This window comes from Agelaius tricolor, unplaced genomic scaffold (assembly GCF_023055355.1).
Source record: "Agelaius tricolor isolate 1412-34295 unplaced genomic scaffold, bAgeTri1.0.p SCAF_1, whole genome shotgun sequence".
Classification (NCBI taxonomy): Eukaryota; Metazoa; Chordata; class Aves; order Passeriformes; family Icteridae; genus Agelaius; species Agelaius tricolor.
In genome coordinates, this window is record NW_027269261.1 from 47,591,120 (window position 1) to 47,616,430 (window position 25,311).

The 25,311-nt window shown below is 37.3% G+C and overlaps 1 protein-coding gene across 1 annotated transcript in view; it reads left to right on the forward strand.

Moving 5' to 3' along the window:
* Positions 1 to 25,311, forward strand: part of WDR64 (WD repeat domain 64) — a 57,489-nt gene that overhangs the window by 11,190 nt on the left and 20,988 nt on the right. The window contains exons 9-12 of the mRNA XM_071427270.1: positions 2,630 to 2,709; positions 8,957 to 9,096; positions 22,169 to 22,295; positions 24,270 to 24,418. Of these exons, the coding sequence (XP_071283371.1) occupies positions 2,630 to 2,709; positions 8,957 to 9,096; positions 22,169 to 22,295; positions 24,270 to 24,418 (496 nt within the window). The remainder of the gene's footprint in view (positions 1 to 2,629; positions 2,710 to 8,956; positions 9,097 to 22,168; positions 22,296 to 24,269; positions 24,419 to 25,311) is intronic.

Consider the following 25,311-nt stretch of genomic DNA (forward strand, 5'->3'; position numbering starts at 1 on the left):
TCAGTGCCTCATGAGATGTCATCTTGTTATATTGAATCTGCCTTTTCTATTAGCATTGCTAATAAAAACAAAAATACAGTTGTTTAAATGCTTGGATATTTTTGTGTGCTAGCTTTTGATGTAGGAGAGGACTGTCCATATATGTTCAGTACTCAGAACCCTTAAAATATGTTGACAGTGTTGTCTCCTCCAACTTCTCCTCAGCAAGCAAATTTTAGTCAGAAAAATGATTGTTTCTTGCACATATATCATGTATCCATTCATTTAAAATTTATACCCAGTCAAAAATAAACCCTACTAAATTTAATTTACAGTTTTATTTTCACAAGTTTGAGTTATAAAAGATTAAACCAAGAACACAATTTATTCTAAGGGCTGTGAAGTAGTTCTACCATGCAGCAGAAAGAGGTTATGGTCTCCTTATTTGTGCCAAGTCCTAATTCATATGGCTCATCAGTGCTATTAGCTGATTTAACTGATTCCAAGCCTAATTAGTCTGTGAGTTTAGAGAATTTCATAGAACAATTAAATAATACAAATTCAATTTCTTGTAAGAAGGACCTAAAAATAATACATAAATAGAACTTTTCATTCACATGTTTCATAAGGTTGTAAATATTAGATCAGCTTCTCAATTCCTCTGTGAGGTACATCTAGAGAGATTAATAGATTTCGTTAAGGCTAGTAGCCACAGTTATTATAATCTAGCTAATTTCTTGTATAACACATGCCATAAGTATTCTTGTTTTTATTCTTGAATGAATACAGTGACTTTGGGTTTTATGAGTATTGCATGTCTGTTGAGGATGGGGAAAGTTAACTATGAAACACTTTTAGATTGTCCAAGGTCACATACTGTGTCATTTGAAAAGCTGAGAAATCCTGTTTGCTTTTGTTGGGAGCTTTGGAAAAATAGAATTAGTTAGAGAGAAAAAAGACTAAGTCTGCAGTGTGAAAAGTCTAGTCAAAAGAGTAGATGCTACCATCATATACTTCAAAACAGAACATAAACTGCAAAAATATTGGTAGTTCTTTTTCATTTCACATTGGCTATAGTTGCATCTCAAAGTGCAATAAATACATATCTCTAAGCAGTTTCTCACAGTAGATAGATGAAATTATATTTAGACAACTGAAAAATTACAGAGCTGTTAAACTGAAATTAATAGTCCTAAAAATATCTATAGATCAAATCGCTTGGAAATGTCCATTTAATAACTAACTAGTTTAGAAACATGTTCTGGTTCTAAAAAAAGAAATTTCCCCAATTAACTTTGTAGCAAGGAATTGTTTTTGTACTCCAAGAAGGATGCAATGCATCTTCTTTCTTATAGAACTTAAGTTTGTTGTCAATAATGGCTGATGAACAGCTACAATATCTTCTTGTATCTAAAAAAGAGAGGTATGGATATATCACAAGGTGCTTCTATTGCAAGGCCATGGCTTGAGCAGGATTTCACAGTGCCAGAATCCCTTATTCCCATTGATCTTGGAATAGTATCAAGACTGTCCATTAAAAAGCTAATGGACAGTTATATAGAAATATAAAAGGTGAAAAATCCTTAAGAAATCTGTTAGTCATACATTTAAATCAATTAATTGTTATTTTGTCCTGTCAAGCGAATTAAGACTTCTCTGTTAGAGTTCTGGAAAGAAATATTTTCTCCCTCTAAATAATAGGAAGCAAACAGCCTTTTATTTACACCTGCCTAGAAATAACAAGCTCTTTCATTAATTCCTCAAAGTTTCCAGAGTCTTTTGTCAGATTTACTGCCACCCCCATTTATGGTTTTCAATATTGATGGCTGCTTTAGCCCAGAGTAGATGAACTAATACTTGTCTGAATTTTTGAAAGGAAAAAATTAAAAGTGTTCTCATTTAGTTCTGTACAGCCTATTTACAGTGGCAGTCATTGTTTCCTGGGCATAGCAGGTGTTAACCCTGGTATAACTACATCCAAAATCAATAAAATATTCATTCATTAGTAGCAATGGATGAAACTTGGAAAGACAAGCAGAAGTTGCTCAAAGGATGAGTTTAGAAGGGACACTGAGTCAATTTCAGTCTGTGTTGGCAGTTTGAATTCCCATGATTTAGCAGTGAATGTAGTAGAATAACTGTTGAGCTTCAGATACTTGTGATCTCTTCAGGTTGACATACAACACAAAACAGATCATGTAAGGACTATTCATTGTACCGTACATTATAGAGAAGCAACAGAAAAGTAACTGCACTTACTTAATGTAACATTGAGATCACAATAGACCTCCATGTCTGAAACAAGCAAACACAGTTTCTTTGGTAGTTTTCCTCGCTTTAAGCACACAAGCTTGTGTGCAGCTTACTTTGGCAACAGCTATCATTTTAGGAGTGGGTTTTGAGTTTGCCTGTTAAAAGATTCAGGTGTGCAGATCGAATATTTATTTCTTTAATGGAAAGTGCACTCTGTTCCCATTTTGTTGATGCCACTTTCACTCTAAGTCTCTAATGTAAATCAATTTGCTTTTAACATGAGATTGTATACATTACACAAACAGCTATTTTGTATACAACAGAAAAATAAGGCAGAATGACTGTAGACTGTATTTTCCAAATATTTCTTACATTATTGTTTTATTAATGATTGCAGACCTGTAAAGGAATTTTCTGTCCCGAAAGGAGTAAATGCCTTCACATACTGTGGGAAGGCAAAAGTCATTGTCACTGGAGGTAAGTATTGGGTCTCTCTTCCAAGAGATTGTTCTTGGGAAAAAATTGTGAATTTTTTTATTTGCATTAAATAAGATCAAATAAAGCCGAGTTAGCATCTTAAGAATTTCAACAATAGCTTCTGCCTACTATTAGAGGAAACAGAGGCCTTGCTTTTAATTTCTCTCAGCCCTTGTCTGAAGAGATATACTTCCTGACAGGAATCTGTCATGGACTCCATCTGGGTTTGATTCAAGTATCATTTATATAATAAATCAGAAGAAACAGTATGTTCACTTAAGGTATGTTTCCAAGTCACCGTGGTCTCAACCAGGTTATGCACAATATTCCTTGCAGTATCGGCAGAGCTCCCACCCTATTACTCTTCTGCCATCCTTTCATATCTTAAGCAGTCACATTGGCCCATCTTAATACTTTCCACTGGTCTCTCTGGTCATGTTTCCCCAGAGTGTTACTGTTAGTTCTTTCTCCCAAAGCAGACTGCAGAAATGGCACTCTTACATCCACTTCTTCCCTGTTAGCCAATAATTTTATGGGCCTGTCTACTGCCGTGGTCATGTTTGATGCTGCAGAAATGCTGCTGGAGTATGGCAGCAGCCTTGTTTATAAAGTCTGTCTGACAGGGTGGTGCCCTCAAGTGACATTGATGCTGCTTTTCTTCAAGTCTTTATTGTTAAAACTTTGTTAAAAATTGCAATAGCAAACATAATAATTCTTACATCTATATATAAGAAGAACTAAAAAATGGCCAAGACTCTGCTGTCCAACCTTGACAATATACATAGCAGTGTATGGTACATAATGCAATTCATGTTGAATTGTAGCCATTTACCAAAAGGAAAACTGTGAAAGATATCAAAATAAATATCAGACAGTTCTATTGATTTTCTAGACACAAGATTTAAAGGAAAATCTGTAGAAGAGTTATTAGTGAAAATTTTGAAGTTTAGACCTGGAGGAGATACTGTTTACACTGATTACCTTGTCTCAAAAAAAAAGTAGTCTGAAGAAATTAATTGATGACATAAAGTAGGGAGGTCCTATTCAACAAAATGTGATCGCTATTTCCTACAGGTACAAGAGGAGGATTTTGCTATAATAATAAATCCAGGGTAAAGTGTCTGAATAGGAAAGAATGTCACAGGAACTAGAAAAAATTTCTTTTACACACTGAAAATTCTTCTTCCAGAAATAGCAGAAGAGAAAAATCTGGATAAACTTTATAAGAAAATTATAGCAGCTGCATTAGGCCGGACCAAAGGTCTGCCTAATGCACTCAGCCCACCTAGTCAGTGACCAGCAGTAAACACTTGAGGCACAGAAAAGAAATAGAACAATCATGCAGTATGACTTGCCCTAGGTGCTTGTGCTGGTTCTGTCTTGCTGATATGAACCACGTTTGAGAAAGATTAATTGAATATAGAAAAGTATATAGAATATAGGGAAAAGGTGCGGGAAGAGACCCGTAACAATCATCAGGTCCAACTATTACGTGAATGGCCCATAAAGTGATTGAACTCACAATCTTGGTGTTTACAGCAGCAGCCTCTAACCAACTGACCTAAGCTCTAATTGCACCATTGTGCAGAGATTTAAAAAGTGTATTTTCTATAACCTAGAAAAATTACAATTAACAAGGAATGCCACTGATGTCTATTAGAGCAAAAATTAGAGCGATGATATTCAGGAAGAGTCTTCTGAATAGTGGCAGTTGCAGAAAAATATTCTTAGTTTTAAATGGAGCTTGGATTTTTGAAAAAGTTAGATTGCATACTTGTTTGTGATGGTTGGAGGACAGACTTAGAATGCAGGAGCTCCTATCCCATCTAAACAGATCCCTAATCAGGATATTTTAGAAGCAGGTGAGTTTTCTCAGCACTGAATTCTAATTTGTTTTGACTTTGCACAAAAGTACTGAAAGTACTTGAGTTGGAATCCTGTCTTGCTTGTTCACCCATCATACTTCATCTTGTAATTGAAGGGCATCCTCCTGCCTCTCACCCGCATTCCCAAAGCTTAGCCCTGCTGCTCCCCTTGAACAGGAAAGGAAATTATTCCTGAGCTGTATTACTAAGAGTCCCAAAGCACAGTGGCAATGCCTGTCCAAAAGCAAAGACAGGTTCGGGTCATCTCTTTCAATTTCACAGTGAAGTTAGATCAGTCAGGGCCTACTGTGAAGCTGCACCCAGAATTTAGAATAATGCTACAGGTCTTGAGAGACCCTTCTACTAAAGCCTTCTAAAGCTGAGCTTTAGAGTTCTGTGCTCTGTTAGTAGAATACACTGCTCCCAATGGCACAGCATACCACCAGGCTGGAGCACACTGTGTTTGCCTCTGTATCTTAAAAGTCATCTCACTCTTTACTAATTGAGAAACACACGTTAATGATCCAAATAATGACAGATTTAAATTATTTAAAATGAACATAAGCTAGTCCTGTTAATTAGGGAGTCTGCAATTTTACCTATAATATACCCTAAAAACGAGAGACCATAACAGGTAAATAACTCAGGAATCATAATATATAGATTGCTTGGTGACATGTTCAAACATTTGTAAAAGCTATGTTTATTTGTCTCATTTGGCAATTAACATAAAAGAAAAATCCAGCCTTTGATTGCAGGCTAGCTTCTAAAGTATTCAGCAGGGGTAAATCTGCTCAGCATTTTAGTAAGCCCTTCTTAATGTTATTTAGGCAGGTGTTTATAGCACAAATGGAATATTACATACTGTGATGAATTATCACTGTGACTATTTAAAAAGTCATATTTTAACACATTCTTCCATCATTTATTTGTATTTGATTATGCTCATGAGTTTGTCAGTACTGTGACACAACCTAATTTTGTCTTCTAGATATTTGAAATATATAAAAATAAATAAGATAAAAACAAACCTGGTACTGAGTTTGCTTTTCATGCTTAAGGCTAGATTTCAATCAGTAAAATGATAAAAGCCTAAGAGCAGCCTAAAATATGGAGCCCAGAGAAGTTTAAAATAACTTCTCTGTGTGGCATTTTGCATTAATATTACACTGAATGGTAAGTTTACATGGTTTTCTTCTTATTCTGTATTAATTTCAATTCCAGCTATGTCTTAATCATCACTTCAGGGAATGACTGCAGTTAAAATCAAATTAGGAATGCATATAAAAGCAGGAGATGATGAGTTTTAAATGATACATCAACTTCTAACTCTATTAGTTCTTCAAGTTTGGCTGTTTTCCTGCGAGCAATGGAACAGAAGAAAAACTATTAGTAATTTCTAAATCTAATAGTAACACGTTAGGACTGATAAAAGGAGCTACTCTGTGCTTGTTCAGTTTCCTTTGTGAATTCCTGGAACAAGGGAAGCACATTTTCAGGAATTCCCAGGAATCCCAGTGATAGAAATCACCAGAAGTCCTCTAGCATTAGCTGTCAGAAGCATAGCAAACTCTTTTCTATGATGCTATCTAAATTTAAGAAGAGCATACAAAGACGGACAAGGAAACACAAAGAAAAAAAATAAAACACAGACATTTGTCAGTAAGACAGACTAGTTCCCCAGATGTCTGACTGTTCTGAAGAGGTTTTGCAGACATTATAAGGCAAGATAATAAGGCATATTTGAAGGAAAGACAAGTTCTTTTAAACGGTAAGGAGTTTTCTGTGTGGGTGTAGCAGCCTAGAAAGAAATCAGGAGGTATATATTTTTTTTATTGTCTTTTGAGGATGCCAGGCTAAGCCTAATATTTCTCCATGCAAATATGTTATTGTTCTCAAGTGGGTTTCAACACTACTGGAAGGCAGGCATCTCAGCAGGCTTGTAATACCACACAAATTGCAAAACTGTGTCAGCAAGAGAGACAGTTAGACAAAGCATCACATTTTCAAAGAAAGTATTTGAGTCCATAACATCTAGCTAGAATAGAGTTGTGATTATGGAATCTAACTTCTAAAAAAACCCTAAACATCTGGTTTTATAATTGTTTATCATGAAAAGGACCATACATAACTGTATCAGTGTTGATTCAAATCACTGATTTCACAAAATCTTTTAAAATTGCTGTTGAATAGATCATCTTCTTCAAGCTTTTCTTGAATGTGCTTGGTACCCAGACTTTCTGTTTCAGGATTCTGAATCCTGGAGGCATATTTGGAGCATGGAGAGAATCAATGTTCCAGGAAATGTTCCAGGGTAGCAGTGAATCTTAGGGCCAATCTGGCATTAGTCCAGAAAGAGAGCAGAGAGCACATCAACTATAATGAAATCTAGCATTATCTCCATATCAGTAAAAGGAACTAAAATGAATCCACTATTTCCACATAAAAAGCAAACAGTATTTTTTAGTGTAGGGAAAGGTTTTCTTCCCAAATGTCACTTGATCTTCCTGTTAATATCTGAAGTAAATTACATGTATTAGTGATGCTACTCTTAAAAGAAACTCTACCAGAATTAAAGGGCACTATCCTCCCCTTCAATCATTGCTGTCACTTCAGGAATATAAAGAACAGAGCTGTTAGGAAGACAGAAAGGTTCTGTTCCTCAAAAGTGCAGTCAGCAGGTAGTCAAGTTGATCAGATATTGTCAACAGCTTCTTCTCAGTTCTCCATTGTCTTAAGACATGACAGTTTCTATCTGGGGCTGGTAAGGGGTATATTGTTGAAAAAATGTCTGTTCTCTCTGATATTAAAACCAATCTCACCAGTCTCACTGGAGGCTTATGTCAACTGTATTTCATGTCCTTCTTCATGGGAGGTGTGCAAACTGAGTTTTACTCCCATGGACTTGTTTCACCCTAAACCCTGACCTGGTCACAAGGGCTCTGCTGATTTGCAGGACATGTCTGGGACAGCCTAACACAAGAGTTTGAAGGAAGTGAGCAGGGATGTCAACCACATTCTGAAGTTTCCCCATCCAAAAGGGCTTCATAAACCATTTGTGCAGTTATAACCCATTTAGGCTACTTCCTGCCATGCTTACAGCAAATACAGATTATCTAGGGTAGTTTTGCCTAAAAAAGAATTACTTCCCCTTGAAGTTTTGAGGCAGTCAGGTACCTACTCCTGGCCTTCCTTTCCTTTGCAGAAGTTGTCCCTCCATTGTGCTGGTACAGCTGTTTGCATAGTTGAATTCTCAGTCACACTTGTGAAATGAGCTGGCATAAATCAAAATGGCTTTCGGTTGTAGCTATTTTAAGAGTAGATCATTCCTTCAGTGAGCATCTCTCATTTAGAGAGAAGCCACATAAACAGCGGAATCAATTTAACTGAGAGAACAATATTATTGAATGGAGGAGAAGGGAGATGAGGTGCTCCTAAACAAATCACATCTTGCTGCATTAAGAAGGAAAGGAATAGATTTCTGTAGAGAGAAATTGAGGGACTGACTAATGACAGTAGGGTGAACAAGCTTAAGGAACATTATTAACATAATTGAGCTGAGCGCTTAACATAATTGAGCTGGTTCTCTTGGGACATATACTTCCTAGTCTATGGGTTTTTTTGCTTTTTGCTCTTCAATTTCAGCTGAGACAAAAGTAGAACTCAAGCAGAAGTTTAGACAAAATGTGGCTGTTTAATTTATTGTGTGTCAAAATAAACTGTTCAGCTAGATGCATACAATTCATACAATTGCAATATTTGCCAGGAATTGAAAGTTAAAATACATTTTCAACATCCTTGTGTTTTGAAATATTTATGGAAACTATTAGCAAAATAGTACCAAGCATTGACCTATAACACAATCAAAGATTATTCCTTAAATTGTAGGCAAATTCAAAATTTGAACATACAAATAAGTATTAAATACCTAATTCTCATTTACTTTACTACAAACTCAATCATCAGCAGTCACCTTTTTCTGTCTGCCCTCAAATTTCATGCCCACTCCTTTCTGGATGTTCACCTTCATCCATAAAGGAGGTTATCCCTTTGTGTCCTGTTGCATTTCTGTTAAAGTAGTCTGCTCCTCTGGGACTAGTCCACGTAGTCTCATTCACTGTCCCTGCCATTCCTTTAGCAAAATAAAATGGCTTTGAAAAGCTATTCAGTTGTGCATTTTTAATATGTGTTTGTGGTTAAGCAATGAAACATAAGCTGCAATCCAGCCCTTAGAATGAAAAATTCACATCCTTATGTGGGAGTAGTCTACCCAAATGAAAGGATGGGCTAATGAACACTAAGCTTTCTCAATTACAAATTTTATTTGTAATACAAGTTACTATTCAGTCTTTCTGACTATATATTAATTTATTTTCTTTCAGGTAATGACAGAATCCTTCGTTTGTGGAATCCTGTTGTTAATTTTAGTCCTACGGGGAAGCTATTTGGACACAAACATGGTATTGTGGAAATTGTGACAAATGAGAAAGATCAACATGTCATCAGCCTCTCCTGTGCAAAGGTAAAACACTTTTCTGGAAGTGTTTTACTTTCAAGGAAACAGGGCTGGAAGAAGGATCCAGAGAAGTCCAGGCCTGTCAGCCTAACCTCAGTGCCCCACAAAGCTATGGAACAGAGGATCTGGAGTGCAATCACACAACATATACAGGAGAACCAAGGGATCAGGCCCAGCCAGCACAGGTTTAGGAAAGGCAGGTCCTCCCTGACTAACCTGTTCTCCATTTATGAGCAGGTGACCTACCTGGTGGGTGAGGGTAAGGCTGTGGTTGTTGTCTGTGTCTGCCTGGACTTCAGCAAAGCCTTTGGGACTGTCTCCCATGGCATTCTCCTGGAAAAGCTGTGAGTTCACAGCTTGCACAGTGCACCTTTGCTGTGTTAAGAGCTGGTTGGATGGCCAGGCCCAGAGAGTGGTGGTGAACAGTGCCACATCCGGTTGGGGACCAGTCTCTATAGTGACCCCAGGGATTAGTGTTGGGTCTAGACCTGTTCAATATTGCTATTGATGGTCAGGATGAGGGGACCAAGTGCACCCTAAGTAAATTCACAGACATCACCAAGTTGGGGGAGTGTTGATCTGCTGGAGGGGAGGAGGGCTCTGCAGAGGGATCTGAAGAGACTGGATTATGGGCCAAGGCCAGCAGTATGTGGTTCAATAAGACCAAGTGTCAGGTCCTGCACTTCAGCCACAACAAATGCAGGCAGCATTACATGCTTGGGAAAGAGTGGCTGAAAGCTGCCCAGCACAAAAGGACCTGGGGTTACTGGTCAACAGCAGCTGAACTTGAGCTGGGAATGTGCTGACATGGCCAAGAAGGCCAGTGGCATCCTGGTCTGGATCAGCAAGACCAGGGTAGTGATTGTCCCCCTGTACTCAGCACTGGTGAGGCCACACCTCAAATCCTGTGTTCAGTGTTGGCCCCCTCACTTTAGGAAGGGCATTGAGGTGTTGGAGTATGTGCAGAGAAGGGCAGTGGGGCTGGTAAAGGGTCTGGAGTGCAAGTCCTATGAGGAGCAGCTGAGAGTGCTGGGGGTGTTTAGCCTGGAATAAAAAGGAGGCCGAGGGGAGACCTTATCACTCTCTACAGCTCCCTGAAAGGAGGCTGTAGCCAGGTGGGGATCAGTCAGCCTTTTCTTCCAGGAACTAGAAATTGGACAAGAGGAAGTGGCCTTACACTGTGCCAGGGGAGGTTTAGGTTTAATATCAGGAAGAATTATCCACAGAAAGGGTTGGTAAACATTGGAATGGGTTGCCCCAGGAGGTGGTGGAATCACCATCACTGGAAGCGTTAAGAAACAACTGGACACGGCACTTAATGCCATGATCTGATTGACAAGGCAGTGCTTGGTCAGAGTTTGGACTTGGTGATCTTGGAGGTCTTTCCAACCTAAATGACTCTGTGAAATCAATGTTATAAATTGAAGTAGGAATCTGTTTTTGATTAAGTACTTCTGATAGTAATTAGTTATCACTTCATTTATTTTAATAAAAAGGGTTTAGCTAAAAATTTCCAAAATATTTTATGTTGAGAAACAAGACTAGAGTGCAACTATTTCACGTATTATCTTCACAAATGTGACAAAAGAATGCTTACAATAGTAGATATTAATTCTGATAATTTCTGTATTACTTTAGCAGCTGGCAGATTTAAAACAGAACCTGTAATTGAATGCTTCATTCAGTAGTGATCACCTGCAAAAAATTCCTACAGTTTCTTTGCACTTCTCTCTTCCTCCCAGCCTCCTAAATCCAAAGATGGCGTTTTTCTGGTGGCTCTATATATCATGTTCAACTATTGATCTCTTTCTAACCAGTGTCTTTTACAAGGCTTACTGTTCCAAAGCATTGACCATAAACAGGAATGCTAATAAAATCAGTAATAGCACTTATTCCACCAAATATTGCAAGATTCTGCTGGAAAGAGATGGGTATACGAGAAGTGATTGGTGGAATCCTTGTGTTGGTTATTTATATGATTTGTCAAAATGAGACTTCTCAGGAGAGAATAAAAACTATATGTGCAAAAATAAGAGAGAAGTCCCTGAAGGAGTAGTTTTGAATGGCTATAGAACTCTTTCAATGTGGTCCAATGAAATATTTTCGATATTTAACACTATTCAATATCCTTATTAAAATCTACAATGATGGAGTGGAGAGAATAGGTACTAAATTAACCAGTTATACCAGACTGGTTAAAGCTGCAGGCCTTGAGCAGAAGTAGTAGAGTTTAGAATGGTCATTAAAATTGAAGGTATGATTATGGAAAATAGCTTCTATAAATCAATGAGGACCTAATGTAATTAGTCTGCTATTAGTCTGAGGCATCCTTCTATCTCAAAAGTTTCCAGATTTTTATTGGGTTATGTAGGAAATATTGCTGAACTATTTGTCCTGCCTGTGCCACTCCTCTGCTATAATTGCTTACTATTGCTCATTGTGGTGGCAGTAAATACCTCATTTTCACTTTTTAAATCTTATTCTTTAAAAACCCTGCTCATTTCTAAAATTAATACTAGCTGAAAATAAATTATCAAAATTTCCCACCTTCACATAATCCTGGAGCCATAGCCCTTCTCCCTTCCTCACTTCTATAAATCTATACTTGTCTGTTCTGTAGATACCTCTGTAGCTTTGCTACAGGAATACATTACTGTGAATTAAGGAGGGTTTAGGCCGATAGCCTCAAGTTATATGTGTAGGAAAAATGAAGTAAGATGTAAGACATGACTTAAGGGGAATGAATGAGCATTAAGATACTTCTGAAAAAGCACCTGAGAATAAAGCCTCTGGGGTAGTAAATGTACAAGATCTTTTGAGAGCCCTTTGGGGCTTTTCTATGATTCAATATGATGATTTATGAGAGAGCAAAATCTATTTTAAAAGTCTATAAGTATGTGGACATGTGATCCTAACTAAATATAGCTGAGTAGTGCCAATGACATCAGTAAGACCACTTGTAGCTGCAAATGAATATATGAAAGTTTAAACATGTGTGTTTAAATAGTGCAGTGAGTTATAAGGCTGCAATTACACTTCTCAAAAAAAAATTAAAAATAAATAGACATAAATTCCTAGACTTTCAAGTGTCAGATAAATCGTGTGGTCATAGTGAAAACTATATCAAAAAGAAAGAATCCTTCACAGAGGAGTCTAAATACTGACTTTCAAATAAAGTGCTTATCACCCTGTACCTCAAACATGCAATCTACAGAAGATATAAGGTATACTAAATAGCAGAAGGAGGTCAGCTATAACAGGATTGCTTCTAGCCTGTTTAGAACACATTTGTGTTTCACAGTCTAGAACCAGAAATTATATAAAGGTCTGCAGCTTGTCAGGGAACTTATAATGATACTTTAGAATTTAATTTGTTTCCACCTAAAAAACAAAAACCAGCTTGCTTTTCAATCTGCCTAGCATAAAAAATCAAAATAGTTTTCTATGTTTTGTTTCCATCTTTCAGTGACTGTCATACAGGAAGCAAAGGAGAAGCAAAATAAGGACAGTCTATATATCTTTACTGAAAATAAGTTAGAGACATGTCAATGATCTCATAGAAGCATTGATTCCTAGGAAAACAAAATCTCTTTATATAGATTTTACAATAAATTTTTGACCAAATAGCAGAACTAGAGGAAAAGCTTAGGAAAATTAAATTAACATTTTTTCAAAACATTCCCAAAATTGAATATAACCTAAACTATATCCATATTAAAATAAAAGGGTTTTTATTGTGCCACTTTCAACTAAAGTTGCAAAATAAGGTGAAAAGTAGGGAGTAATTTTTTTATTTAAGATCTGCAGTTGTTATGTTTGTTACATAATTGTTACATTTGAAGATTCAGACTGATTTTAAACTCATACTATTTTTCTTGAACTGTATTGAAAAGTTCCTTGTCATTGTAAAGATATTTTTGTGCAATGTGAAATTTTCTCACAAGAATGTCTCTGCAGCCTGCATGCAACTGATTTATACTATGGAGTTCAAAATTAAGGGGTCACATTGGCTTTTGGTCTCAGACTTGTGCTGCAGCAATTTGTTGTGGTCTAAAGAAGTATTGGCTGAATTAAAGGCTCAAAACGTGCAGTGAATGGTTTAAAGATACCACAAATCTTACAGATCTATTGCAAGAGTACTAGGGGATTTATTTGGTATTATGGTTAATAATAACTAGTTTCATACTATAGAACACAAATATATATATTGTGGTTTATACAGAGGTGTAAAAATTAACAAATCTGAAACTGTGGTTTTGCAGCACTAGTGAAAATAATTAGAGATCATAGGAGATTTGTATTATAGTGGAAGAGCTAGTTTAGAAGATTCTTAACTCTAACAGTCTGAACATAGCATGAAAAAGAGAGTAGATCCCAGGAGAAGGGAAGGGAGGCATGAACTTTGTGAGGTAGATTCCAAAAGTACAGATCACTCAGCAGACCTTGGCTCTGTGCAAGCCCAGCTCAGCAATAACAAAAATCTCTCTATATTACCAACCTGTGTTCAGCACAAATCCAAAACACAGCCCCATACCAGCCACTGGGAAGAAAATTAACTCTACCCCAGTCAAAACTAGTATGCTTTACTAGATCAGTTCTGCTTTTGTCAGCAGAAGAAACATCTGAGCAGGGCTGTCTTCTTCTTGGAGCAGACTTCTTGATTTACTCTCTGGCATTTTGGGCACTGTGCAATACAGCTTTCTGGAAAGCGTTAAAGAAATATATCTACAACCTCTGTGATATTTAATCTAACTGAAAACAAGTTATCCTGAGCCACAAAAAAAAAATTACCACAGCAATTAAGGAACTAATTTAGAATTTGAATTCAAACAATCATTCTATTTAAGAAAATGAAGATTTCTTTAACTATTCCAGCACATAAGCATTTTGTTTGCTCCAACATTATAAGGATTTCGATAGGACTAATTATTAGTAAAAAGTTGTCAGGCAGCTATTAAAAATTTTCAAATTCTCCTGTCACAAAAATTCAACTTAGTTTTTTGGGTTTATAACATAAAAATTAGGCAGAGGGATTGAATTGTATATAATTTCTGTATGACTTTTAGTCATATGAATTAATATTTCCATAGTAGTGACATTGAGGTAGAGGGGAGGGCCAAGGCAGGAATTTTCATATTTCTGTGTTGCTGAACTTGCTTTGGAGTATAATATTCATGGAAACAAGTTTGTTCTGATCTTCCAGTTTGTAAATACCGTGGAGATAACAGTTTGCATAGGTACAGTTACAGCTGTAGTCCACACCCATGTCATTTTCTTCAGCAGTTCAGTTAGGTGAATTTACAAGAAGATCTGAAATATTGATCTGTGTGTTCCTAATCATAGGAACATTCTCTGAATCTTGTGTTGAGATTTCCCACAATCACAACAGTATGTTAAATTATGTACCACAGACCAACATGAACTACATCCATCACAATTACTTACACTTACAGTGTGTCTGTCTTGACTTTCATTTTGGTTGAAAATATTTCCAAAAAGTAATTACTTCTAAATTTGTCTGAAGGTATTAACTCATCCCTAGTGTCATTGTATCAAAATACAGACTCAGGTTTGCACATAATACATGGACTCTTTGCAAAGTGTCATCATGTTATAGGCATAGATTAGATTATTGGCATAAAAGTAAAAGCATATGTAGATGACTGTAAATGCAAATGTATATAACTCTTTGATTGGAATTATTCTGAAGAAGCCACTAAAGCAATTTTCAGGAAACATTTTTTGTAAGATGACTGCCAAAGCCTATCTCTAGATTTATGATTGTAATACCATTGATATTTATCATGTGGGAGCTATAAAAAAAAAGAATGAGTGATTATTTTATACTGTTAGAACTATTTTACACCTTTTCTCTGCAAAGTAAAATAATATGGCTTATTCAAGCACTGAAGCAACATCTTTTTTATTGGCAAAAATGCTGGTAGAATACATTAATTCCTTTAAAAAAAGCCGACTATGGACTTGGAATTTCAGCTAAGCAGCATCCTCAGATGCTTCAAGACACACTCAATAGACAATGAATTATGACATCAGTTTGATGTTTCAGGCAGGCAAGGCAAGATTGTCCTGTATAAAGATACTTCATCTGCCACTAATGAATTTTTCTACAACTACCAGTACTCTAAGTTAATAGAAATTGCTATAGTTGCTTGGGTTTTTTTTTTTCCTGTTGGGCCCAATAAACAGAATAATTACTTTTACAGGGTGTATGGTAATAGGATAATAGTCCATGGGGTAAAGAAATAATGGAAAACTGACTTGATGCTTCAGCACAGATAGAAGAATACTGCATAGGAAATCTCTTCTGTGTTTATTGTTTTCCTCTCCTTCATGTGACTCGGTCCTTCATTGGCCCTGTCTCTCTATAGTTTGCCCATTGTTATTTTCATCCTGCATCAAGAAGCATTTATTACTTCATTTTTTTTCATATTACAGAACTGATTGAATGCATTCAGGAAGCATCAAGGGAAAAAAAAACACTCGTAGGCACAGGGGCTATTAAGCCTGGAGATGTGGCAGGAAGCCGGCCATTATCTCAAGGATGATCTTACACTCTGTGGAAACAAGGAGGTTAAGGCTAATGGCAGAGACCAGACCTGACCAGCTATTCCAGACTGACAAGAGCTGTTCCAAGAGGAATAGCTCTTGTACTGAAAGGCTGTGAAGCAGTGACAGCCACTCTCTCTCAGTGCAGAGTAGGGATTCACAACTTGAACAGTGGAGGCTACAACTTCATGTCTTGCCTACTTGAGTTGTCAGCGGAAGTCAGAAAGCCAAAATTTACTTCACCAGGTGTCTCATTGACATTGTCTCTCAACATCTCCAGTGGTGGGTTTGGTTGATTTAGACCACCTGAGTGAGTCAGAACAACATTTCAGCCTCCAGGCTTCAATTCATTAAAAGTTTTGTTTGATGATCAATAGGGCTAATATAAGGACTATATTCCCAGTCTTTAAAACACTGTACAGTATCATTTGTAAGCACAAGCCCCTTGTTTTAAACAAGTGAAATCACTGTTCTTTTGGGTTTTTTCTTTTTAGAAGCAATTTCATTTTTGGTAGCTAAAGAGCAATACACACATTTACACATGGCAGGAGAGTAGTGCAATAAGTAGGAATTTCTCATATCTTCATTCCGGGGCATGGGAGAGCTTCATTCCATTCATAATTTCTTTAAAATCTAATGCAGCCAACATGATGCAACCACATAGACATTTCCTTGCTAAAATTTGCCTATTCTAAAGTAGCTCTGTTGTACACATGTTAGCTTTACTCTTACACAAACTAAGGGTAGATTTTTAGCATTTCAGAGAAGATAAAGGGGGGTAAGATATGTTATTAGTTTTTTCATTTTCTGACTTTTGCAAATTTACTCAAGCCTTGATGTTATCAGTCTCCTGTCCTCTGTCTCCTGATCTGCTTAATATCGGCTGGGTGATATCCCTGTGGGAAGTCATAAGTGTCTTTGTCAGTCTGGAGCTGAGCAGGTGATTTTATCAGTGCCTGTTAGTGTGACTGTCTGTCTAACCAGTTTTGAAAGCACATGATATTGTTACAAGGATATATTTACAGTACAGTCATTTGTCTTCCTGAAAAATGAGAGCAACTCGGCTGGAAACACACTGCTTAATTTATGTCAAACCATTGCTAATCACGGCCATTACTGGAATGTACTGTATAACAGTATTAAATTTAATCTAGATAATTTGAAAAAGAGGCACTTGGGAAATCTGTTCCAGTCATCCTTCACAAAAATTTTGTGGCCACATCTATATCAGACACATTTTTTGTTTACAGCTTTGAAACCAAAGTTTCCTTATTGCTGTGCCTTTATTCTCTTTGGTTTGTTTGTTTCTCCCAGATATTAAGAATTTTATTCTTCTCTTATATTGCATAATCCTTCAATAGCACTGAATATTCTTCAGACTTTCCATGTAAGATACTCAATTTTCTGTAATTTCCTGTCCCATTTTCTAATATTCAAATCACTCTGTGCCTTAGATAGTCCAAAAATAAAATAAACCAACCAAACAAACAAACAAACAAAAAAAGCCCAAACACTACAAAAACTTACAGAAGTCTCAAGGGAGATCTCTTTCATATAGATAAATATTGGAAGGGAGAGTGTAAAGAAGATGGCACCAGGATCTTTTCAGTGACTCCCAGTGACCAGACAATGAATACTTAAACAGGAGATTCTTTCTTCTAAAGAAAGAAACATTTCTTTATTGTGACGGAGACCAAGCACAGACACAGGATGCCCAGAGAGGTTGTAATCTCTGTCCTTGGAGATATTTCAAATCCATTTGGACATGGCCTTGCTCTATGTGAACCATGGTATAAGACAAGGTTATCTCCAAAGCCCCCTCCAATAACAATTGTTATTCCGTGAAAAAGTAAAATTACTTCAAAAACTTTGTCTAAGGTGAGATAATCATTCTAAGATTGGTTGAAGATTGATAGGAGAAAAATGACTGGTTTTTAACCCTCCTGATTCAGGTATCCATGGGCAGCCACCTCTGTTCTATACCTCTAGTTTCCTGTTTCTGATCCCCACACCATCTACATGTCCACTGAAGCTGTTCTCCAGAAGTGTTGAGTGTTATTTTGTCTTTGCAGCAGGGATCAGGAATGTCTATTGTCAGCACATCCTGTACACAGTACAGAGACAAGACATGCAGAGATTTTACACCCTCTCAATAGCAGCACCCAGTAAATATCCTTCAGGTTCATTACTATGTAATTAGACTCACTACTGCATACAACAGTTTGATTTCTTTCCAGCAGCCCTTCGGGTTTGGGAAAAGTGAGTAATTTTATATACTGCCCCATTAATGGTATTATCTGAGAAAGTGATTTGAAATCCTCATAATTTTGAACTTTGTCAAGTTGCTATCTCAGTAAGGCAGTAGATATAGTACTGGCTGCTGCACCACATTGCATTAATGTGATTAGAACTAAATCCTCCTTGCCTTAACCTCACAAGTAATCCCATTGACATCCATTTTTTTCCTAAATCTTCTTACTGTGACAGGGAGTTGTAGCACCTTGCAGGATCACCTTCAGGGATCACAAGACACATATAGGCACTCTCTGCAGATAACTTAAGTAACACAGTCAGCAGAACTGCAGTTTGACATTCATGCCTGGTGATTTTTGTCTTTGAGGCCTCCGACATTCTATATGATTTTGTGAATTATTTCATTTAGACCATGGAGCCTTAAATGACCCTCTCAAACAAGTGAACAGGGTAGCAGATAGGAGCAGATAAACGAAATGCTTCAACAAAAAATCCACCTCAATTGTTCCTCACTCTTCCTGCCTGTGCCTACAGTGAATACTGTGGCTAGCACAACTTCTTTCTGCCCCATGAGTGGTTGGATTTTGGATTTTCCTGCATGAGTGTTTTTTAATAAGTCTTTTTAAAAGCTTTCAGTATCACCATTCTGTAAAACTGAGGAAAGTTGACTTCTTCAAAAAACAAATATTCTTTAAATTTCAAAAAGTATCGGCAGAATGTGAGTTTGGAAGAACTAAAAGAAAGTTTCTGTTTTCTCTAGAGAGTTATTGAGATATTTCCCATAGAACAGTGTTTTGAAGTCACTTATTCTTAACTAGCAGAAACTGGAAGGGATTATGTTTTGGTGGGGGAAGGGGGAGGGGCAAAAGCTGAACTTCTTTAATCCTTATCTATCTCAGTTAATTGCAGACAGAAAGGAGAACAGGATTTGCTTCTTCCAAAGTCAAAGCATGTTCCCACAGTAGAGTCTTCATAGAAACCTGGCAAGAGATAAGTGTTCCCAAGCCTGTACTTTATTGTAGTAAGAACAAGTAAAAAATTTATTTACCAATTTTTCTGGCCTTATTTCTCATATTTTTTCTATTTCCCTCTGCTCTTCACATTTTAATTGCTAAGAATGAATCTTTTGTCTTCTGTCTGTCTTTGAGTGTATTGACAAAAATAGAAGAGAGGTGTGTTACTAGTTTTACATGCTCATAAAACAAAGGCTTCAGAGCCAATGGAAAAGATTGCTCAGACTTTTTTCTATGTTCTGAGTTTTAGGGCATGAAGGAAGGTCGTGCTCAAGAGGAAAATGTTTATGAGTGCAAATATAGACATGTAAATTTTCAGGGGATGTCAGAAGGCTCAGAGTGGGTCTCAGTGGCAAGAAGTCCCACTGAGTTCTGGGGGGATTTGGTTCCCAATTTTTTATCAGTGTCTGTGGAAATTCCATCTGTAACTATGAGATTTTGCCATTGGGTTGAAAAATGAATGACACAAGAAGAGCCCCTGAGAACAGAGGGAACTGTTCCATATTACAGTCCTGGAGAGGATAATAAAGTGGTTTTCTGGGGCTGTTGCAGCCAAGATGGAGGAAATAGATGCAGTGTGCATTCCTTGAATGCCCCTGTGTGCCAGATACCAACTGTGTGGAGAAGGCTGGTCACTATGTGGGAACACAAGCAGGTATCCCTGCTCTGCTAACTCTTTAAAAAGTCTGTCTGTGGGTCAAAGCCAATTCTGCCAACAACTAATGTAAGCCACTATTGTAGAAATAATGTTGCTGGAAGTGCAGCTCAGCTTTCCCTATAAAGTTGAAACAGTGTGTTGTTTCCAACTTTCCACATTCCTTCTCCTCCCTAATATGTTTTGTTTGCTTGTATGTAGTCTGTATTTTGCATTTCAGAAGACACAGTCCAAAAGCACTTTGCCATCAAGAATACGCTCTCAGAGGTTTTCAGGGATTCCTGGTATTTCTCAGGCTGCTGTGGGAAATTCTTCAATAAATAAGTAGGACAGTAAAGTTAGTATTAACACAACACTCCTAAGGCAACTGCCCCTAGCCACTTGCTAATTTCTAAAAAAGCATGCCTTTTGTTGCCTCTCTCCATGCATGGCTTCATGCACAGTCTGTGGCTGACATGGATGAGCAGCACCGACATTGTGTCTTGCAGCCACGCTGGTGATGCCATGTGTGGGAGTTACTCATGTGGAACAGTGGTTTGTGTAATCTCCCCATCCCGGCCCATGGGCTGCGAAAAGAAGGCAGCCATAAGGCAGGGAAGAGATTTATGAATGCTACAATGTATCTAGGTTTTTTGCTGTCACTTTAAGTGACTGCATTTTCTTAATGTGCTACTAGCCTTAACAGCTGAACAAGCAGCAAGATATAGCACAGGAAGCTCTTACTTATATGCTCTTGTGCTGTAAAAACATCTTATCTTTTTATTGCCTTGATATTATATCAAACCTATGTCTCACTTTTTGACCAATTGAACTTGAATAGTCCATTACACTATTAGAATTGTCTTTCTTCGTTCTTGTTTTGTGTAATTTCACTAACACTGTAACATATCTGGGTAATGCTTATGGGAAGGTTTATCTTTATTCAGTGACTTATTATTTTCATCTGACTGTAGTATCTCCACACATACCTACTTTTACTTAATTTTCAGCTCTTACCCCTGTTTTACATGCTCTAATTGTGAGTGTATCAAAACTGACCTTGGAGATCCACCTATGATATTGCCCTAACTTTCTCAATTCTCATCATCGATCCTTCTTTCAATTTTTGCTGGTCTACTGTTCAGCTGGATAAAGGGCATCATGATTTTTTCCTATTCAAATAGATTTCCTGTTTCAAGGCTTCTCAATGACTGTTTTGCTCTTCGTAGGCTTTAGAAATTGCATGTCTGAGTAAACTCTGAAATGTAATCAGAAGTCAATCAGAGGAATGTGATGGACATGGTTCTTTTGACTCAGTACTGTCTCAGGGAAAATTTATTCTCAGTAAAAAGTTGTTTAGAGTCCTTTCTTTTTGAGTTTTCCTGAAAACAAACAAAATATTAAGGAGAAATTCTCTTCTACTTAACATTCTGAAACACTTATGTACGAATTTCTCTCTGGTGCCAAAGTTGATTTGTTTAAACACTGACTGACATATCTGTTCCTTTTCTTCCCTTCCTTTTCAGAATTCTGGTGGATCCACTGTAACATCCTTTAAAATCAGGTTGTGACTTTTGTCAAGGCCCACAACACTGAGAGTATTGATGAGAGTGTTGATGTTGTACCGACATGTGTCTTTGTGTTAAAATCCCAATTAAACATGAAGCCATAATAATAGTACAATTGAATGAATAAAATAACTTGCACAAATGCCTACATACCATTCACCAGTTATGGCAGCTGAATAAGCTGAATTGCAGGCAGATGCAATGACAGAATAACTTTTGAGAGCAAAGTAAAATTATCTTGCAAAAAATACACCACACTAAAGGCCATGGGATCTAAAGGCCACACTAAAGGCCATGAGAAATTAAGTCATGATTTCTTGAAGTACAAAAAAGAATTGGCATGGGATAGCAGTAAGTTCAACACAGCTTTTGATCAGGCAGGATGAAAAGCACTGCTAACATACAACTATTCTAGAGTTCAAAGCAGATGCTGTGCTTTCCATTGAACCTGAAGGTAAGAACAAATACATCTAAATACATCTAATTCTCCTTGCAGGATGGTACCCTTACTGTGGTCAATGGCATTTCCTTATGGAGAGCACAAGAACTTTATATGCATAAAAATAATGCTTATGCAGTGTGCTCTGATACTGATTTGGTCCAACATTTGCTGTCAGTCAAAGGTTTCAGGAATTTCTTTATTCAGTGTCCCCTGAAACTTATCTTTGTACTGTTGCACATCATTTCATACTCCAATTCCAATACAAATTTTTAAACCATTGGCATTTATCTGTATGTTACAGAAAAGTATGGCACACAATGGAGACATCTTGTCATTAAGGAGTAGAATCAGTTTTTATGAGATCTGGTTCTGCTGTGGGCTTCTCAGGTGAAGACTACAAAATTCAGCCTTTCTGTGCATTTTATCCTTAGTAAAATGGGAATAAAGATACCTTTGCTATTTTTCTTGTTTATTTTAGGATGTACTATTTTTAACAATGTAATTTTCATTGGAGGCTATAATATTAATGTCATAGAAACAAAATAGTTGAAAATCCAGTCAGGATACAGCACTAGATTTTCTCATCTCTCTCCCCCTCTAGGTTTTCAGAGTGTGGGATATACAGACTCTTTCACCACTGCAGGTCTTCTATGAAGCTCATGGGACTCCAGAAGAGATGAATGCCTTTCCCATGGTATTTGACAATGACCATGGCCTGCTTTTCACAGGTATGTTATTGCAGTTGGTGTGTGAGAGCATGCCCCTTCTCTTAGAATCCAATTTTCTTTATTATTAAATACAGCTGAAGTTGAGTACAGGAGTAAGGTATATGAGAATATGCAGAATACTGGGAGACAAGGGAATTGCATATTAAGACTGTCTTAAAGTGGGTTATATATTCAATTTCAATATTGAAAATGGCATGAAAATATGCAGCATGGGAATTACCAGCAGGAACCAAAGGAAATGAGAAAGGCTTCTCTGAAGGAAAGGTGAGCTTCCCACAGCAAAATTAAACTACAGAGATTGTTATATAGACTTGAAATTTCTTGAAAGCTGTTAAGTTATTGATCTCCCCCTAACTATTCCTCTAGGACCTGCCTCCTGTCTGGAGATGAAAACAGCAGCATTCAATCTCTGTGGAGCCCTCCCAAGTATATTCAAACTCCTTATTTAATTCAGTGGCTAAAGACAGCCCTACAACCTGAGGTGTCAACAGATGCACTGCCCAACTGATTAGGAATGAAATATTGTGGGAGCTCAACCTGGGGTTTCTGGGCTCTGTTTCCTGACACCTCTGAGGGATCAGAGCTTTGCATTTGTCACTAAGGATGTTAGCTTTTTATATCTAAGGCAGAGACTCTTGAAATCAGCGCAGTTTGTCTGCCGCAGAGATGCAGTCACAAAAAAGACAGCTTTGAACATGTTCTGAGGCCTGACATGTACCAGAAAAATAAGGTAATTGTCTTTGGACACAGCTTTTTCTGTCCTTGGATTAGGAACAAGGCACAAAGCTTAAGCTTACAAAGCTTGTCATATCTGAGAAGACAAATGTGAAACATTTTGTTTTCAGTGACCTGAGGTTTCTACTGAATTTTTTAATCACTAAAGGGTACAGATACTGTCCTTATTTCAAATTTACGCTCGTGAGATTTTCAAGGCTTAGCAATGTCGGGAATTTATACCGGTTACTCCTTGACAAAATGAGGTAATTTGCCCTTATAAACAATGGGTCTATAAGTGCCTGAATATTTGTAAAAGTCTGGTCCTAGACTCTGTTAATGATTTCATTAAAAGCCTAAGTGAATGTTTCCCTGCCCCTGAAGAGGCCAAGAGACTGAGTGAATTCATTCTCATTGCTATGTACCTGGCTTCACAGAGGAGATTTTCACTTAGTAATTCACTAACATTCATAAATCACAGCTCACCTTCATGCTTTATTTGAGTATTGCCATAGCTTTCCTTCTGTGCCTGTTTCTAAGCTGCTGACCTCTGGACCTGGATTTATGCCAAGGATTAGGCAATTTCCTCCTTTGCTCTGGACTCATTGCTGCTCCTCTGCTGGTAGATCAGCCGGGATACCAGGGCAGGGATACTGGAGCTGCAATGGGAGACTGCATATGCACTCTGGTTTGAGAGCACTGTACAGACCTTATCCTTTCTTTTTTCTTATTGTCCCTGTCTGCCTCTGCCTTTGCAACCCCTGATCTGAGAGCACTGGGAGGTGTTTGGAAAACACCATTCACAACTGCAGTGCTGTATAGAGAAGGTACTGGAAAGACATCATCGTTGCCTGCAGTTTGCTTTATCTCTAAGAAAGCAGAAACCAGAATTTATTTGAGTGATAGCTCTCCCAGTTAGAGTTTTATGTATTACAGTACATTCCATTTCAGGCCAACAAACTCTGCAACTGGGGGATTTATGGCTTCTCCTAATTTGCAGTCAGGATGTGAATCTCATCAAAGGTGGGTAGAGGACTATGTAAGACAGGTAAATACTTGGCCATTGTTTGACTGGTACTTTTTGGGGACGGTGTGAGAATGTTTTCTGCATCAGTGAACATGTATTCTCAAGAAACAGACAATATTCCGTATCCTCTTCAGAAGAACTCGTATGAACCCAATGGTTTCCATGAAATCTTTTAATTTCCAGGAAAATTATGCTCAAAATGTATGTATTCTCACTTCTCTCACCTCGTGCAGGTTCAGATGTCATTGATATTTATCCCCTAGCTAATGTGACACAAGGTTCAAAAGAGTTGCCTCAGACACATGAGAGGAGCCTCAATGTTCTGCTTTACAACAGGGCTTTTCACCAGATTCTCAGCATTTGCACTGAGTCAATACTAAAGGTGAGTGTAAGTTGTCACCCTTTATACTGAAAAATAGAAGTCTCAGCTTTTGTATTCAGAATAAGTTATCCAGAAATTTGATAAGTTACTAATATTTTTTATTCAAAGTGTTGTTTTTGTAGCTATTTTTGGGGTCCAATAAGTGGTAGTCATGGGTTCATTTGGGTTCAGAAGATTCAACTTTTCTTTTTAACATAAATACAATAATATACAGTAATCTACAATAATCTACAATACATTTTCTGCAATAATCACAAGAGGTACTGAGTACATGTAGTTTTCACCAGCTGTTGGTACAGTAGATGGCAAAATCTGTAGGGAGAGGTAGCATCTTTTATTGGGTCAGTTGGTGATGCATGGCATTTCTATGGAGAAAGGCTTGTGTAATGGTTTGTTCAGTTTATACTCCCTCCAAAGATGTTATTTGTCACTGTAAACCCTGCCTTCCTTAGACCACAATGGCTGCAACACTATTACAATCACAAGATAATTTGGAGCACTTGGTGCTACAGAAAATCAGATATCAGTACATGTGAAATCAGCAGCTACTTGACAAATCCAGTTGCATCTGAGCCATCCCATTACAGTGACCAAATTTTGTACTGGTATTTCATTAAAAGGTGTTAGGTGTTGCTTAAATTTCCAAAAGGATTCAATAATGATCAGAGATAGTTGTTTCTATGTTTTTGGACCAAATGTTTATGAAAAGCCTCATTTGTATATTCTGCAGAGAAAGTATAACTCAATTCTTTCTAGTTAAATTTCTTTTCTTTCAAACTGTAAAAACACTTTATATTTAATATCAGTCTCTCTGACTTAACAAGGACCTTTATCATAGCATACATAAAAAATAGAGCCTTGCCTTGCCTGGGTGGCTTCCCAGAGAGAGGGAC